The sequence below is a fragment of the Cyprinodon tularosa genome, unplaced genomic scaffold (assembly GCF_016077235.1).
Source record: "Cyprinodon tularosa strain WSP-4 unplaced genomic scaffold, ASM1607723v1 ctg633, whole genome shotgun sequence".
Classification (NCBI taxonomy): domain Eukaryota; kingdom Metazoa; phylum Chordata; class Actinopteri; order Cyprinodontiformes; family Cyprinodontidae; genus Cyprinodon; species Cyprinodon tularosa.
In genome coordinates, this window is record NW_024039378.1 from 827,633 (window position 1) to 843,060 (window position 15,428).

At 38.5% G+C, this 15,428-nt stretch overlaps 1 protein-coding gene across 5 annotated transcripts in view; it reads left to right on the forward strand.

Moving 5' to 3' along the window:
• Window positions 1-15,428, forward strand: part of LOC119798706 (type II inositol 3,4-bisphosphate 4-phosphatase-like) — a 47,279-nt gene that overhangs the window by 1,345 nt on the left and 30,506 nt on the right. For 2 of the 5 annotated variants that reach the window (XR_005282755.1, XM_038308274.1), the window contains exons 2-7: window positions 1,568-1,718; window positions 6,715-6,764; window positions 10,622-10,781; window positions 11,541-11,588; window positions 11,680-11,780; window positions 11,899-12,018. Coding sequence is in view for 2 of the 5 variants with exons in the window: in XM_038308274.1 (XP_038164202.1) it covers window positions 10,658-10,781; window positions 11,541-11,588; window positions 11,680-11,780; window positions 11,899-12,018 (393 nt within the window). In the remaining 3 variants the exon portion in view is untranslated. Of the gene's footprint in view, window positions 1-1,567; window positions 1,719-6,714; window positions 6,765-10,621; window positions 10,782-10,902; window positions 10,938-11,540; window positions 11,589-11,679; window positions 11,781-11,898; window positions 12,019-12,494; window positions 13,217-15,428 lie in introns of those variants that run through there. The other 3 variants (XR_005282754.1, XM_038308272.1, XR_005282756.1) reach the window with 3 other exon arrangements.

The following is a 15,428-nucleotide window of genomic DNA, read 5'->3' on the forward strand; positions in this document are numbered from 1 at the left end:
AAGTATAAATTTGACCTCTTTACTCAAGTAAAAGTGAAAAAGTAACCGCTCCAAAAACTACTTAAAGTATAAAAGTATAAAGTAACCTTTAAAAAAAAAACAGCCAGATGCCACTATATGAATTAAAAGCTCAATTTTTCGACTATTTCTAAAAATTCTTTGAGATAGAGCCAAGGATGAGGGAGGTCTTGTTGGTCTCCATCTCTCTCGCCTGTGTTCGACCTTTGAGACATTTCAACATCTTTTTCTGAATCCATTGTAGCATGGCATAGAAAATTCACGATTGCAGTTTGAAGAACACCTGCTTGCTTCTGATGATTTCCTTTAGCTAACCAATGAGTGTTTGCGTTATATGACTCATCATATTACACCAGTTTTCACTAGATGTGGATGGAGCCAATGATCTGCATTAGATGGCGCACATGACGAGAAATAAATATTTATAAATATTAAACCGAAGCCAAGAGTTACGAGTAACGTTTGTTTTAAAAATGTAAGGAATAGAAAGTACAGATACTTGTGTGAATATGTAATGAGTAGAAGTCAGAAGTAGCAAGAAAAATAAGTAATGGAGTAAAGTATAGATACCTAAAAAGTGTACTTAAGCACAGTAAAGAAGTATTTGTACTTTGTTATTTAACACCTCTGCTTTTCAGATGTGATCAGCTTCATTGTTATGTGACAAGGTCAGCTGATGGTGGTCAGATGATATTACCATGTTCAAAATCAAATGCTTTAAAGAGAACGGTTATTTATAATGCCATCAGTTACTGTAGTCATTTCCTGCTGAATTTACATGAACTGAATAGTAAAGCAGCTGGGGGGAGTGGCAGCCCAGTGGTTAGGGCATAAAGCTTGGTATCCTGAGGTGGCGAGTTTGAGCCCCACTGCCACAGACTGCCCTTCTGGGTCCCTGAGCAAAAGACCCTTAACCCCACACTGCTGCCACACAATGGCAGCCCGCTGCTCCCCAAGGGGATGGGTTTAATGCAGAGGGAAATTTCTCAAATGTGATCAATAAAGTTCAATTATTATTGTTGTTATTATTATTATCAACATCTTTTATTTATTACTTAAGAATGCTCTATTTAAATTTGTGAGTTGTGAACTCACTTATGTGTTGTATGAAAGTGAGAATTAATGTATTGGATATTAATGTAATAACTTATTGGAAGGATTTCTGAAGACTTAATTGTTAAGTGATCAATGTTCCAGTAATGTTCCTATAGAACCGACTTCCTGCAACAAGTGAAACACGATAACATCTTCTAACGATCAGAACTTTGAAATAATGGATCTGTGGTCTGATTTTATTCCCTCTGAGAACTTGTGGTTTTTTCTGAAGTAGCTGAAGGAGAAATGGAGGCCATCAAGCTTTGATCGACTCCAAGCTCTGATCTAAAAATACCGATCTCCATTCATCAGCTTGATATAGAACTGCAGAGCATTTTAGATCCTCAGACCGGAACATTGGTTTTAGTTGTGATTGAATGATGAGGACTCTGGTGAAAACTGTCTCCTATCTCTGTCTAAACTGACATTAAAACATGGTTCTTTCTTTATGTAGGAAATAATCAAATCTATAATGGAGCTGTAAAGAGGATGAAGCTGAGGAAGAACCTCCATCTCCTGATGAACCCATCTAGAGACCAAACATCTAGAGACCAAACATCTAGAGACCAAACATCTAGAGACGTCAGCTGGACGGAAAACTGCAGGTCAGTCACCTTGTGTTCTCATTTCTTCTATTCCACTTCTTAAGTTTTTATCTGCTTCTTTTTATCAGATCTATCATATCATGATCCATTATCGATTTTATTCTAATCTAGGCTTTTCTATTCTGATCTACTCATTTATGATCTGTCTGATTGTGTGTGTATCTATTCTACTCTGTTCTGTTGTATTCTACATCACTCTATTTGAGACAGATTTGTTCTATTATCTGTTTTGTTCTTCTATTGTTTCTGCTTCTAATATTTGTTTCTGTTCTGATCTGATATTTTCTTTTATACTCTCATCTATTCCACTATACTTCAGGGACACAATAAGTTTAATTTTCCCCCAAAAACATCATTGTTTATAGAGCTTACATTTTCAAATATTAAAAATAATGCTTTGGAAATGTAAATATTATAAGGTAAAGGCTCCCAGTTTCAGCAAATTTTGAAAAATTACATTTTTATTGGACCTGAACTAGAACTTTGTCTAAATGATTAGAAAAAAATAAATATCTAGAAATGCACTCGGATAGAGCAGATGTTCGCCAAGCAGCAAGTTCTGCCCCGTATTTTGACTTGCATATACAAATTTAAATCTATCATAAGGTGCACCTTTGGTAAAAACTTTCCTCTAAATTTGTTAATATGTTTCTAATTGATCCTGCCAACAAACCAACAACCTTCCCTTTTACTTTATAAAATCTGTATCCATATTATGATCTGAATCCTCACAAAAATTGTATGGATGGTTTCTTGGCATAAGAAACACCTCTGATAAAAGTCTCATGAAAATCCGTCCATAACCTTTACATATATTCTGTATTCAGGCAGTAAAACAAACTCTCCTGAAAACATAACTTCATTTGCAAAAGTAAAAAAAAAAATAAAGGATAAACATAATCACCAACTTCAGAAAGTTAAAATTTTTACAAACAAAAGCTTCTCGAGAAACAAAACACATATTTAAACCATAAAAACTGACAGTGTGAATAAATATGGCATATAAAGAATAATCAAATTGTTTTTTTTATTAGTTTTTCATATTAAACAAACAGATAAACAGCCCAGGGCATACAAAATAAAACAAAACAAAAAGACTCCACAATTACATCACACCAACATCACCAAAAAAACAACTATCGACAAGACAATTACTACACCCGCACATACAACCCATGTTCCAGACATCCGTGGATTGAAAACCAAAAACATAAGCATAATAACAATCATAATGATGATAATTCAGCCAAACAGAGGAAAAAAAAAACAAAAAAACTGCTGATTATGCTGAAGCAGATTGGACCTTGGATTCAAAATATGAAATAAAAGGCTGCCAAATCTTGAAATATCTCTTAATGGTACCCTGTGACGTAAATCGAGGATGTTCTAGCTTTAGGTGTGCCATTACCTCCTCTATCCATCGTTTATGAGTTGGTGGTGCTGCCTTTACCCAATTAAATAGGATCAATCTCCTGGCCCACAGTGAAGAAAATGCCATTGCCTTCCTTTGAGCTGTTGTTAATTCTATCCCTCCCGGTGCCACACCAAAAATGGCTACCTGAGGGACCGGTTCAATATCTTTCCTGTAGACAGATGAGAAAGTTTTAAAGATTTCAATCCAGAATTCTTTGAGTCTGGGGCAGGACCAAAACATATGGGATGTGCTGGCTGGCACCTGTTTACATCTAGGGCAAGTCGGATCGTCTCCCTGAAACATTCTCGCCAGTTTGTCCCTGTTTTTTTTTTTATGGCATATAAAGAAGATAAAATATTTATTAATATTGAATAACAATTATTCCATTTCTTTTTCCATGAAAATTCTTGAATTATTATTATTATTGATGGACAAAAAAATAATTTACAATTTTAACTTTATAGAACAATGGAACAAGCTGCTAAAAATAAACATAAAATATATAGAAATAAATTCTTGATGGATGGGAAGAAATACCCTTTATGTAAAATACAATAAAAAGAGTTAACTTCAGATTTAATAAGATTTGTCATCAAAGTCTCAGAGAGTCGACGCGTTAAAAACCCTGATGCTGGTGACATCTGATGGAGTCGAAAGATCTGCATATTATCTCCATTTATGTGATGCTAAACTGATCAGAAGTACCTGCAATTATTTGCAATAAACCATAATGATTTTGTTATTATTATTTTTTTTTTCAAACCTAACAGAGTGTTAGTTGTAATGTTTACATACAATGTGGTTGATGCACAGCCTGGGAATAAAAAGAAGAAAAAAAGCTAAATTGTAACATAAGCTTACCAGAGCTGGCTAGGCCTGCAAGAAGAATGGAGTCAGGGGGTCCTCAGGGATTTACAGGTGCTGGTCATAAAATTAGAATATCATGAAAAAGTAGATTGATTTCAGTAATTCCATTTAAAAAGTGAAACTTGTATATTATATTCATACATTACATACAAACTCATATATTTCAGATGTTTATTTTGTTTAATTTTGATGATTACAAATGACAACAAATGAAAATCTCAAATTCATCATATCAGAAAATTAGAATATTACTGAAGACCAATAAAAACAAAGGATTTATAGAAATGTTGGCCAACTGAAAAGTATGAACATGAAAAGTATGAGCATGTACAGCACTCAGTATTTAGTTGGGCCTCCTTTGGCCTGTATTACTGCAGCAATGCGGCGTGGCATGGAGTCGATCAGTCTGTGGCACTGCTCAGGTGTTATGATAGCCCAGGTTGCTCTAATAGTGGCTTTTAGCTCTTCTGAATTGTTGGGTCTGGTGTATTGCATCTTCTTCTTCACAATACCCCATAGATTTTCTATGGGGTTAAGGTCAGGAGAGTTTGCTGGCCAATTAAGAACAGGGATACCATGGTCCTTCAACCAGGTACTGGTAGCTTTGGCACTGTGTGCAGGTGCCAAGTCCTGTTGGAAAATGAAATCTGCATCTCCAAAAACTTGGTCAGCTGCAGGAAGCATGAAGTGCTCTAAAACTTCCTGGTATGTGGCTGCGTTGACCCTGGACCTCAGAAAACACAATGGACCAACACCAGCAGATGACATGGCACCCCAAACCATCACTGACTGTGGAAACTTTACACTGGACTTCAAGCAACGTGGATGAAGTGCCTCTCTTCTTTTCCTCCAGACTCTGGGACCTTGATTTCCAAAGGAAATGCAAAATTTACTTTCATCAGAGAACATGACTTTGGACCACTCACCAGCAGTCCAGTCCTGTTTCTCTTTAGCCCAGGCAAGACGCTTCTGACGCTGTCTGTGGTTCAAGAGTGGCTTGACACAAGGAATGCGACAGCAGAAACCCATGTCTTTCATACGTCTGTGTGTGGTGGTTCTTGAAGCACTCACTCCAGCTGCAGTCCACTCTTTGTGAATCTCCCCCACATTTTTGAATGGGTTTTGTTTCACAATCCTCTCCAGGGTGCGGTTATCTCTCTTGCTTGTACACTTTTTTCGACCACATCTTTTCCTTCCCTTCGCCTCTCTATTAATGTGCTTGGACACTGAGCTCTGTGAACAGCCAGCCTCTTTAGCGATGACCTTTTGTGTCTTGCCCTCCTTGTGCAAGGTGTCGATGGTCGTCTTTTGGACAACTGTCAAGTCAGCAGTCTTCCCCATGATTGTGTAGCCTATAGAACTAGACTGAAAGACCATTTAAAGGCTTTTGCAGGTGGTTTGAGTTAATTAGCTGATTAGAGTGTGGCACCAGGGGCCATCAATTTCGAACCTTTTCACAATATTCTAATTTTCTGATATGATGAATTTGAGATTTTCATTTGTTGTCATTTGTAATCATCAAAATTAAACAAAATAAACATCTGAAATATATGAGTTTGTATGTAATGTATGAATATAATATACAAGTTTCACTTTTTAAATGGAATTACTGAAATCAATCTACTTTTTCATGATATTCTAATTTTATGACCAGCACCTGTAGATGCCTCTATTAATGCCTGATTCGTGTACTTTCTTTATATATTCAATACTTTATCAAGCAGACAAGTTCTGTCCCTCATTTAAAAAAATCACAGATTTCTTTATTGTTTTTCACTGTTGTTAATTTTCAATATTGTTTTAAACTTTTGTTTTGTTTGATTTGACCTTTTTCCATCTAAAATGTTTCTAATATAAAGGCTAATTTTGTACACTTTAATTTGAACAATTCCTTATTTGTTGGTGTTTTTTCTATATTATTGTTTATTATGTTACCATTGTTCAGTCTCTAACCCTATTTGTTTATTAACTAATTGTTTTTTCCCTAATTATCTATTTTCCATCTATTTTCCTTCTTCATTCTGGTTAAAGTCTGAAATGTTGCTCTCAGAATGATAAAAATCTAATCTTTTCCTATTTTCCAAAAAAAGTTAAACAACAAAAACAATCTAAATAATAGTTTTTTTTGAATAAAATAATTAATTTAGTTTTTTATTATGATCCTCTGTCGGTCTGATTCCACAAAGGTTCAGCTGATTTCTGAAATTTACTGTTTTCTCAGGTAAATAAAAACTTCATCCATTTCTGTTTTGGATCATAAAATAGGTTCTGATATAAGCTGGATTATTGTTGTCTTTCCGGAACAAACCAGGTAGTGTTTTTTTCTAATTCTCCTCTCCAGTTATGTAAAAAAAAAAAAAAAAGATCTGCTTATGTGCAGAAAGTTATGTTTTGGTTACAAAATAATTTCTATTTTTGTTCTTCTCTTTAGTTTCCTTGATATAATTTACTTCCTCTGCTGCTCTTCCTGTTCCTCTTCTCTCCTCTTCCACCTCTGTTTGTTTCCATCCTCTGACTCAGTCCAGCCTGACTTCCTGGAACATCCCGGCTGTCCGGCCAGCTTCCCGATTCGTAAAATAAAGGATCAGATTAATCCTGGGACATTGTTGCTCCTGTATAGAGTCCATCTGCATTCATTTCAGCTCAGACTGACAGCAAACCTGCTGTTTACATAAAAATGTGTGACTTTTTAAAGACTCTGGCTCATCATTTCAGGGCAGAGATGTGATGTCAGGAAGCTTCCATGGGATGGCAGGTGACTTCTTGTGAGTATAACACAGAGTGACACTAGACCACTGACTATATCCATACATGTACGGAAGCTCAGGTGTCCAAAACTTTAATGTTAGGTAAATAAATCACAGTCCAGACTAACATCTGGTGTTTTCTGTCATAAAAACCCCAAAACAACAAAGGTTTAAGAGATTTTTAATACTAGCTGCTCCCCTTTATACTAAAACGTCAGCATTATATGAGACAAAGTATTCTGATTGTTATAGATCTATAGATTACTGTAACAAAAAGAGGTTACCACATGTTGGTCTGAAGTAATGAAAGACTCACCTTTTCATTACTTCTTTGGATCAAATGTTTTCCGTCTTCTTGGTTTAAAAGAAAAGGCTCTAATATTTCAACAGAACCAGATAGAGGTCTGTGTCTAAAACACTTAGCGTATTTAACTACCTTGGTCAATAAAGTCACCAATTTAGTTAGTCGCAAAATTTCTCGGATCCTTTTTGTATAAAATAAAATTCAGATGTCTGTGTCACCAGAACTGTCATTCAGTTCAGTTCAACCCAGTTTATTTATATAGTGTGTGTGTCACAGTAAAACAGGAACAGGCCAGATGAAGCTACCATTTTAAGAATAAGCAGATAGAGAATGATGTTGAACTAACAAATTCAACAGAATGCGATAATAGAGATAGAATGATTAAAAAGGGGTCCCTATGTCCTCCAGCAGTGTAAGCCTAGAGCAGCAGAACTACAGAGATAGCTGAGTCACTCTAACTAAGCCTTATCAAAATGTAAAGGTTTAAGCCTAGCCTTAAAAGTAGACAGGGTGTTTGTTTTGTACCATTTTATTACTCAAAGTTTGGGGCCACAAATGGCCCTCAGGCTACACTTTGGAGGCAAGTCCATTTTTCAAAGAATAAACAGCCTTTAAATGGTTCTGTTAGAATTTGTTGTGCCCCCTATTGTCTTTCAATCTTTGAGTTGAATTGTTTTATTTTAGTTCATGTCAGCCTTGTTGTGAGTGACCGAGCCAAAAAATCAGAGAAGCACAGGGAAATCATTGATGAAAAAATGGTAACACATTTATTTGGCAAAAAATAAAGTTCAAACTTCAAACAAGACCGGGCCCATCAAGGAAAACAAATGACAAAAATTAGCATAATCCAAACCTGACACAGGAAAAGACCTACCTCACTGACACACAAGGGAAACACATATATACACTTGATCATACCAGTTTGAAACAAGAGGGAAACATAAAATATATTTTCCTAAAGAAAACTACAACAAAAGACCAAACTAATCAGCACCATACTCAATCAGCAACCTATGAGGAAGATGACTTAAATATTAAACTTTCCAAATGTAATTATAGAAAACAAAACCAAATACAGAAACCTAAACCCTTTCTACACCCCTTCTAAATGCAAGTGGAAGAGTCCAACTAGGCCTCCATGTCAATGAGGAGATCCTTTGCAGCTGGGGCCTCCTTTCCTTTACTGGCTTCACTCATTAAAGCCTCCCAGGAACTGGCTACTCAAATGAAAAATATATTCAAGTAAAGAAAACCAAGCAAGAAATGACAAAATCAGTCTACTAAATGTGTGCACCCAAGTAGTTAACCAATGCCAAATCAAAGTAAAAAAAAAAAAAGAATGAAATAGAGTACAGTAAAATAGATTTAATGAAAAAATTACCAGACCATTTGTTGTGTGGTTGCACATGCGGCCATCGCACATGTTTTTTTTTGTAATAGGGTGGAAGCTGTTGGACCATAATGCACTGGGATCAGCCTGCGTAGATTTGCTGAAGATGGAGAAGAATTTTACTGTGTTTGCAAGATCAACAGACATAACCCAACAAACTTGTTGTGTCAGCCGCCATCTTTGTGTTGCAAACAGATTATAGTTCATCTGTGGCACAGCTAGGGCTGAGTTAAAGAAATCGATTTTTCAATTCTGAATTGATTTTCACATTAGTTCCTAAAGTTCAATTCATATAACAAAGATCAATTAAAAAAGCATTGTCCTTATAGCTGTTTTTAAGCCAACAATTAGTAACTTTTCAACCTTCATAAATAGGGATGGAACGGTTCACAAAATCCATGGTTCGGTTCACGGTTCACGGTTTCGTGGTCACGGTTTTCGGTTCGGTATAAGTTGATTGTTAGCCTGACATGTTGGTCATGTTGCTGTTAGCGTAAACAAAACGTGTTGCACAATGCTTGCACACTGTTGCACTTTTATCCACAGCTTTCTTCCCGCCGTCATCGTAGGTCACTCTAAATGCAAAGTGGTCCCATACAGCAGACCTATAAAGTGCTGCTGGCGCGTCTTCCAACTCCTGTTCTTTCCCACTCGCCATACCCACACAATTCTCCAACAACTGATTTTTTCCCCTGCTACATCCGGCTACGCTGCTTCACTTCTTCTTCTTGTTTACTACTGGTGGTTGGCTTTGGTCGCAGTACCGCCACCTTCTGCTCTGGAGTGTAAACGCTTCGCCTATGAGAAAAAGGAGCAGCGCATGAACCGAACGCAACACACGCGAACCGAACCGAGACAGTCGAACCGAACGGTTCGGACGGTTTTCACAAACCGCTCCATCCCTATTCATAAAATGTTGTCATAACTTTTATTATTATACGTCGACTTACATCAGTTCGATTCATTACCTCATCGCTGTTTATCTTTCACACAGCCACTGGAAACAGAGATGTAGTTCAATCCATCTGCAGGCGACCAAAAGATCAGGATTTTACCACACAATGCGATGTTCCTCATGGGAAATGCTGTCTTCCATTTAGACAAAACAATACAGCTTTCATCCACTGGGGGGAGCCAAAACTGAATGTTCTTTAGAACCATTTTAAAGCCTCATTATCGATGCGATTAAGGTGAATTCTGCAGCCCTAGCTCATGTTTTTCTCTCAGGTTGGGACCTCTGAAGGGTTTGAAGTTTTAGAGACCCTTATTAGTTTTATTAAACAGGTTCCTATTTATCCTAACATTTGAAACAACGGTAAGGGGCGGGGTTATCTCCAGCAGTCACTGAGCAGTATGTGGGGTCGGACTGCCAGTCCATCACAGTGTAGCAGAAACACAGAACAGCACATTCATAGCGAAGGACAGCTTTGATGGACCTGCATCGTGACTTTTCAAAACTAAAACTAAAACCTGAACCGTGGCAGTTTATCGCCACAGGCTCAAAGGTCAGAGCTGTACTGTAACTGTAAACTGTTCCAAAGGTGGATCCCTACAGATCCTAGAGATTTAAAGCTGCTGATCTTTAAAGTTCTACATCTTAATCTTTGCTGAATCTTTTACAAAGTAAGTTTAAATTGTCTTTGAGTTACCTTCTGCTTCGGTCTGTGTTTAATGGGAACATAGATTATTGCCTGAAAAGAGTTTTTACTTGTCATCTTCGATGCTTAAACCAGGAAGCAGTTTGCTATCAGATACCAGACCTATATAAGGAACTTTAAAGTGTTTTTTTTTAAGTTTTTATGTAGAAAACCTCAAAGCACTTGGTGCTACAAATTTTAAAATATGCTCTAAATGTTGTCAAAGGGGAAGTGAATTCCTTCACCGTTTAAATCAACATGATGGAAATGGATCTGAAACTCTTCATTTTAGTTTTACTGTCATATTTGGACTAAAAGAGCATTTTATGTACTTTTTCGTTAGTTCAGAAAGTAAAAACCTAGATTCAAGCACCATCTTTTGAATTTTTATCTCCATTGAAATAATAAAGGGTATAATCTTCAAAGTTGCAGGACTTATTAAACCCTTTTAGAACCATGTCAGATATTTACTTGTAATGAATCGTTGGTTGAAAGTTGTCTTTTAAAGTCTCCTGTTTGTCCCTTTTCTGTTGCTCCGGTCCAGACGCTGTCCTGATTGTTCTCACTGAGAGACGGCGTCATGGATTCGCTGAGGAGAGGCTTCTCCAGCCTGCGGATGCTCATCGACAGCCACGCTCAGCAGCCACGCACGCAGGCTGCCGCAGAGCACGGCGAACACAACAACAACCTGGAACATCATGGAGGTGCAGCTACCTTTCCGCCTCTACCTGCTTTTCGCATCTAAAGATAGAAGTTTTTGGCCTTTTTTTTCTTTGCAGCGCAGCAGAGGAAAAGATTTCCTGTCTGTTTATGATTCTCAATCAGTTTTAGGTCTGATGGGATCCAACAAGGTTCTCAGAGTAAGAACTTTTCTTGTCTTCGGTTGTTCTTGATCATCCCATCCCGGCCATTCTAACACATTAACGCACCCTGATCCAAACTATCCTGTTGTGGTTCTTGTTGGTTCGGTCTGGCAGCCCTCAGTTCTCTTTCAGGGTCTTCCTGATGTTTTTCCCCATTTTTTTACACCGCCTCTAACCAGACTCCCTTTCTTCATGTCAATCTTACTTCAGAATTATGTTCCCACCTGAGGTGTGAGTCTCTGCAGCTCCTCCAAAGTCACTCGGAGCATCTGGGCTGCTTCTATGATCGATGCTCTCTTTGTGTGGCTCTGTTTCGGCTGGTTTAAATGAACTTAACTGCTTCAAACGTCTCCAGAACCTCCTCCCTGACATGTCTGCTGTGATTGACGGTCTTCAGGATGCTTCTTGTTCTTTAATGTTCTCTAACAAATGATGGCTGGATTTATACTGAGATGATATTACTCTTAAATTTGCTTCTGAAGTCAGCTTTTAAAGTTTATGTCTGATTATTTGGGTAAAAGAGGCAAAAACTCATAAGAGGAATCTTTAAACATAATCAGAAAGGATCAGTACTGATGTCATGTTGTTTCTGGCCACCAGGTGGAGCCCTTACCGGCACTACAGTGTCTCAGCTGCTTCTTAACGTTGGTATGTTGGAGCAGATGAGTGGTTTTACAGTTTATATCAGGCGGAGGACCCACCAAACTTCTTTTCCTTTGATTATTTTTTTCCCCTCCAGAGTGTCGAGCTGTGGTTGCCACGGCGGCTAAAGTCAAAATCCATGTTTCCACCGTCGACTCTTACGATGTCAGGAAGCACTGCAGCACTCAGATAGCAAAGGTACACACTTTCCACCTTTCCAGGGGCTGATAACTGGTCGGTTAGAGAGCTCCTGCTCCTCCCGGCCTGCAGGGAACCGTTCCGCACATTGCTGAACGTTTGGGGCTTGTGTTTGCAGAGGTCAGAGGACGGCGCGTTTGGAGCTTCAATGGACTGCTCTGTGGACTGCAGGCTGCAGAACCACGGCAGGATGGAAGTCAGGGTTTACAGGGAAGACGATTCCAGGGAGCACTGCACTGTGAGTGTTTGAGTACAGCTGTGTGTTGGTGTGCAGGAGCAGAAATGTGCCTGTAAGAAGATTAGAAAGGAGGATGTGGGAAAGCGGCACAAAATGAGTAGATTTCACTCTGAGATAATCTCTAACGCGCGTTGATGGATGGATGGATGGATGGATGGATGGATGGATGGATGGATGGATGGATGGATGGATGGATGGATGGATGGATGGATGGATGGATGGATGGATGGATGGATGGATGGATGGATGGATGGATGGATGAATGGATGGATTGGTAAACGGAGGACAAACTGAATTCATGTCTGTTTTTTCAGCTCAGTTTCTGCCAGAAGCTTTAGTAATCTCCAAATTCCCCATGGTGCAGAGGAAAACGTGTGTGTGTGTGTGTTTTTAATCCCACTGAGTATGACAAAGTGGGAGGAGGAAAAAAATCCAAGAGAGGAGGAGAAGCGCTCAGTTGGTTTATAGACTGGGGAACCAGAGCTGAGTGTTTCCTGTTTTTACTCAGTCTGCACAGTTTTTCTTTGGATTTAAGGAAACGTCTCCTTCTATTTTGTTTTTACTGGTTCTAAACTCAAGGAAGGGTCCTTTAACTCCACCATGATGAAGATTAATCCTCATTCTGCTGCTGCTGTCAGGGGTTTGTTTGACTTTGACAGTAAAATGTTTTACTTTTGATGGTTCTCTCGGTGGCAGGTAGGGAAAGGCAAACCTATTTAAAAAGAAGTTTAAATAATTTTTCTAGTTTGGAGATATTTGTTTGGCAGTTATCTGTTTTATTAAATCTGAAGACCCTTTGATGGATGTATCCATCCTTACTGATTTATCTAAAGGCAAACTTTCATCCTGAAGTCAGAGATCAGAGCAGTTTAAAGCACACAGCGGCAGCAGAATAATTGGTTCCACCATGTGTCAATCAAGGACAAAGTTTATTCTCGATGATTTTTCCAACTCACCGCTTGAGGATCTATTGTATTTTTCTTTGTATTTAATTGTTTTCCATCTGGCAGCCCAGCTCTGGTTTAGCATAGGAAACAGATCAGATCAGGGCGTTTGTTAAACTTTCAGTTAGTTTCTGAGACGATAAAAAGACTCCAAACGTTTTGAAGTGAAGAGAAAGTTGACGATGCAGAAGGCGATGATGGCCTGCACCGATTGTTTCCGTCCACCAAGAGACAACAGCTCCTCTGCTGGACAGGTAGGGCATTACACTGAGACAACAAACGCACTTTTATAGACTGTTTGATTTGGTAAAATTACTTGAAGTTTAGGTTTGGTTAGAAAAAAACAAACACATTCCGGCAGGGCGTTGGTGGCAGCCTTATGCTGTGTGTAGAGTTTGGCGTTTAAAGTATTGTTTATCACTAGCATGATAAATTTTCCAGTCATTTTAACAATTTTGATTTATCGTCTAACCAAGAAATAGGAAAGTATTTTTTAATTTGATTTCCATTGGGGCATTGGAAAAATTGGGGCTATAAAGTTCACTAAGAAAGGCTTCAAATAAATAATGAAGAGTGTTTTTATCAGCAGTTTTATCACCATAGAACCAATCCATATTGTGGTTAGATTTTGAGTCCATGTCACCCAGCCCTTGCGGTGTGGTTGTTTCTTTGTCACTGATATGCCTGCATTGAAGAAAATGACAGCTTACCTGCGCGGTTTGCGTAGGAATTCAATGGAAATCCACTGCAGACACTGTCTCTGGTCTGAAGGCTACTTGTGATGACCTACATATTTGGTGATGCGAATTTGCACTCTGTAGATTTGTTTCAAAAGCTTGTTTGATGGTGAGAGGAAGAGAGCAGAGGTGTTATGTCTATAACCACATGCAAGGGACAGTTCAGTGCATGTCGCTTATAGCCCCCACTCTGTTTCTTCTCTGGTTGCTGATAAAAGATGTCTTTAGAACAAGAAGATCTATTTCTGGTCATAAGTTAGTCTGGAAGGCTGTGCTGTCATCATGTCACAAGGAGGCCTTCTTCTCTACAAAAACAGCAGCTGAGGGGGAGGCGACCACACCGACTATGGATCAGAATATGTCTGTTTTAGACGATATGGACAATCAGTTCAGGTGAAACTAGATTTACTGCATCTCCTGGACAAAAAACAAACTTAAGCCGTGTTTTGTTTTTTACTCCTGTAGGACTTTGCTGCTTTTAAAAGGCAGTTTAGCAATGATTGTCCAACTAGGGTTAAAATTGGTTATCATTTTCTACAGAAGATCCAACACAGAATTAGAATTATTTAAATCTTTTCTACTTTATCACAATGTGTAGGAGCTTTGAATGATAGTGGCTGTCAGGAAACTGAATAACTACATAAATGGTACATACAGATATTGTGTATAAATGGCCGGTACTTATATAGCGCTTTTTCAAGTCGACTGGTCGACTTGAAAAAAGCAAAAGCACTTTAAACTACATATGGTGGCAAGCTACATTGTAGCCACAGCTACCACCGGGCCCTTTGACCACCATCAGTAGGCAATGTAGGTGAAGTGTCTTGCCTAAGGGCACAACGACACTGAAAGCCGGAGCTTGAACCGTCAACTCTTTGAAATCAGGGCAAACTCCTACACCCAACGCCACTGTCGCCCTGTATAGTGATAGAGGTGACAGTGTTAACCATTTCATTTATAGTCTTTTATAATGATATATTATCATGTTAGAGTTAGCATAAAATATACTTAAAATACACAACATAAAATGGCATATTTCCTCAATATTTTTTTTGTACATTCAAAGTAAATATAAGGTGTTTTGAAAAAGCAACCAATAAACATATCTTTGGTCTTGCATAAATTCTCCTTGATTTCTTTTTTTTCCCTTCCTTCCATGGAGCTAACTTTGCTATCCTGCCATTAACTCTTCTGTCCCGTGATAAATGATGTGGCACTAATAAGGACCCAGTCAGAATGTCAGTAATCTAGCATTTTACTAAAACATGGCTGCAGGATCGTATCCCTTACGCCATTGTCTTTCTGACAGGCTGCCTGACCATATGAGCAGACGGAGATTTAAAGAAAACTCAAGGGAGAAGCCCTGGAGATGATTTCATATAGAGGAACTCTCTGTAAAATAAAATGTGTCCTAACCACTGTGGAAGACACTTTTGCCAATGCTTTGTCTTTCGAGAGGGAACTTGAGGGCACTTTAATAAGCGTGCTGTCTCCCAAGAGGGAACCTTAGCCTGTGGCAAGGCTTCCGAGAGGTCACCTGAGGATACACTAACATGAGTTTTGGGGAGGGCACTTGAGCGGGCATGAGCACTTTATTATGCATATTGGATCCTCATAGGGCACTTTGTGCGTTTTGGCTTCCAAGACGGATTTAGCACATTATTGGCTTCCAAGAAGGCAGCTTAGCGCGCTTTTTTGATCCTAAGAACACACTTGAGGACACTTTAGC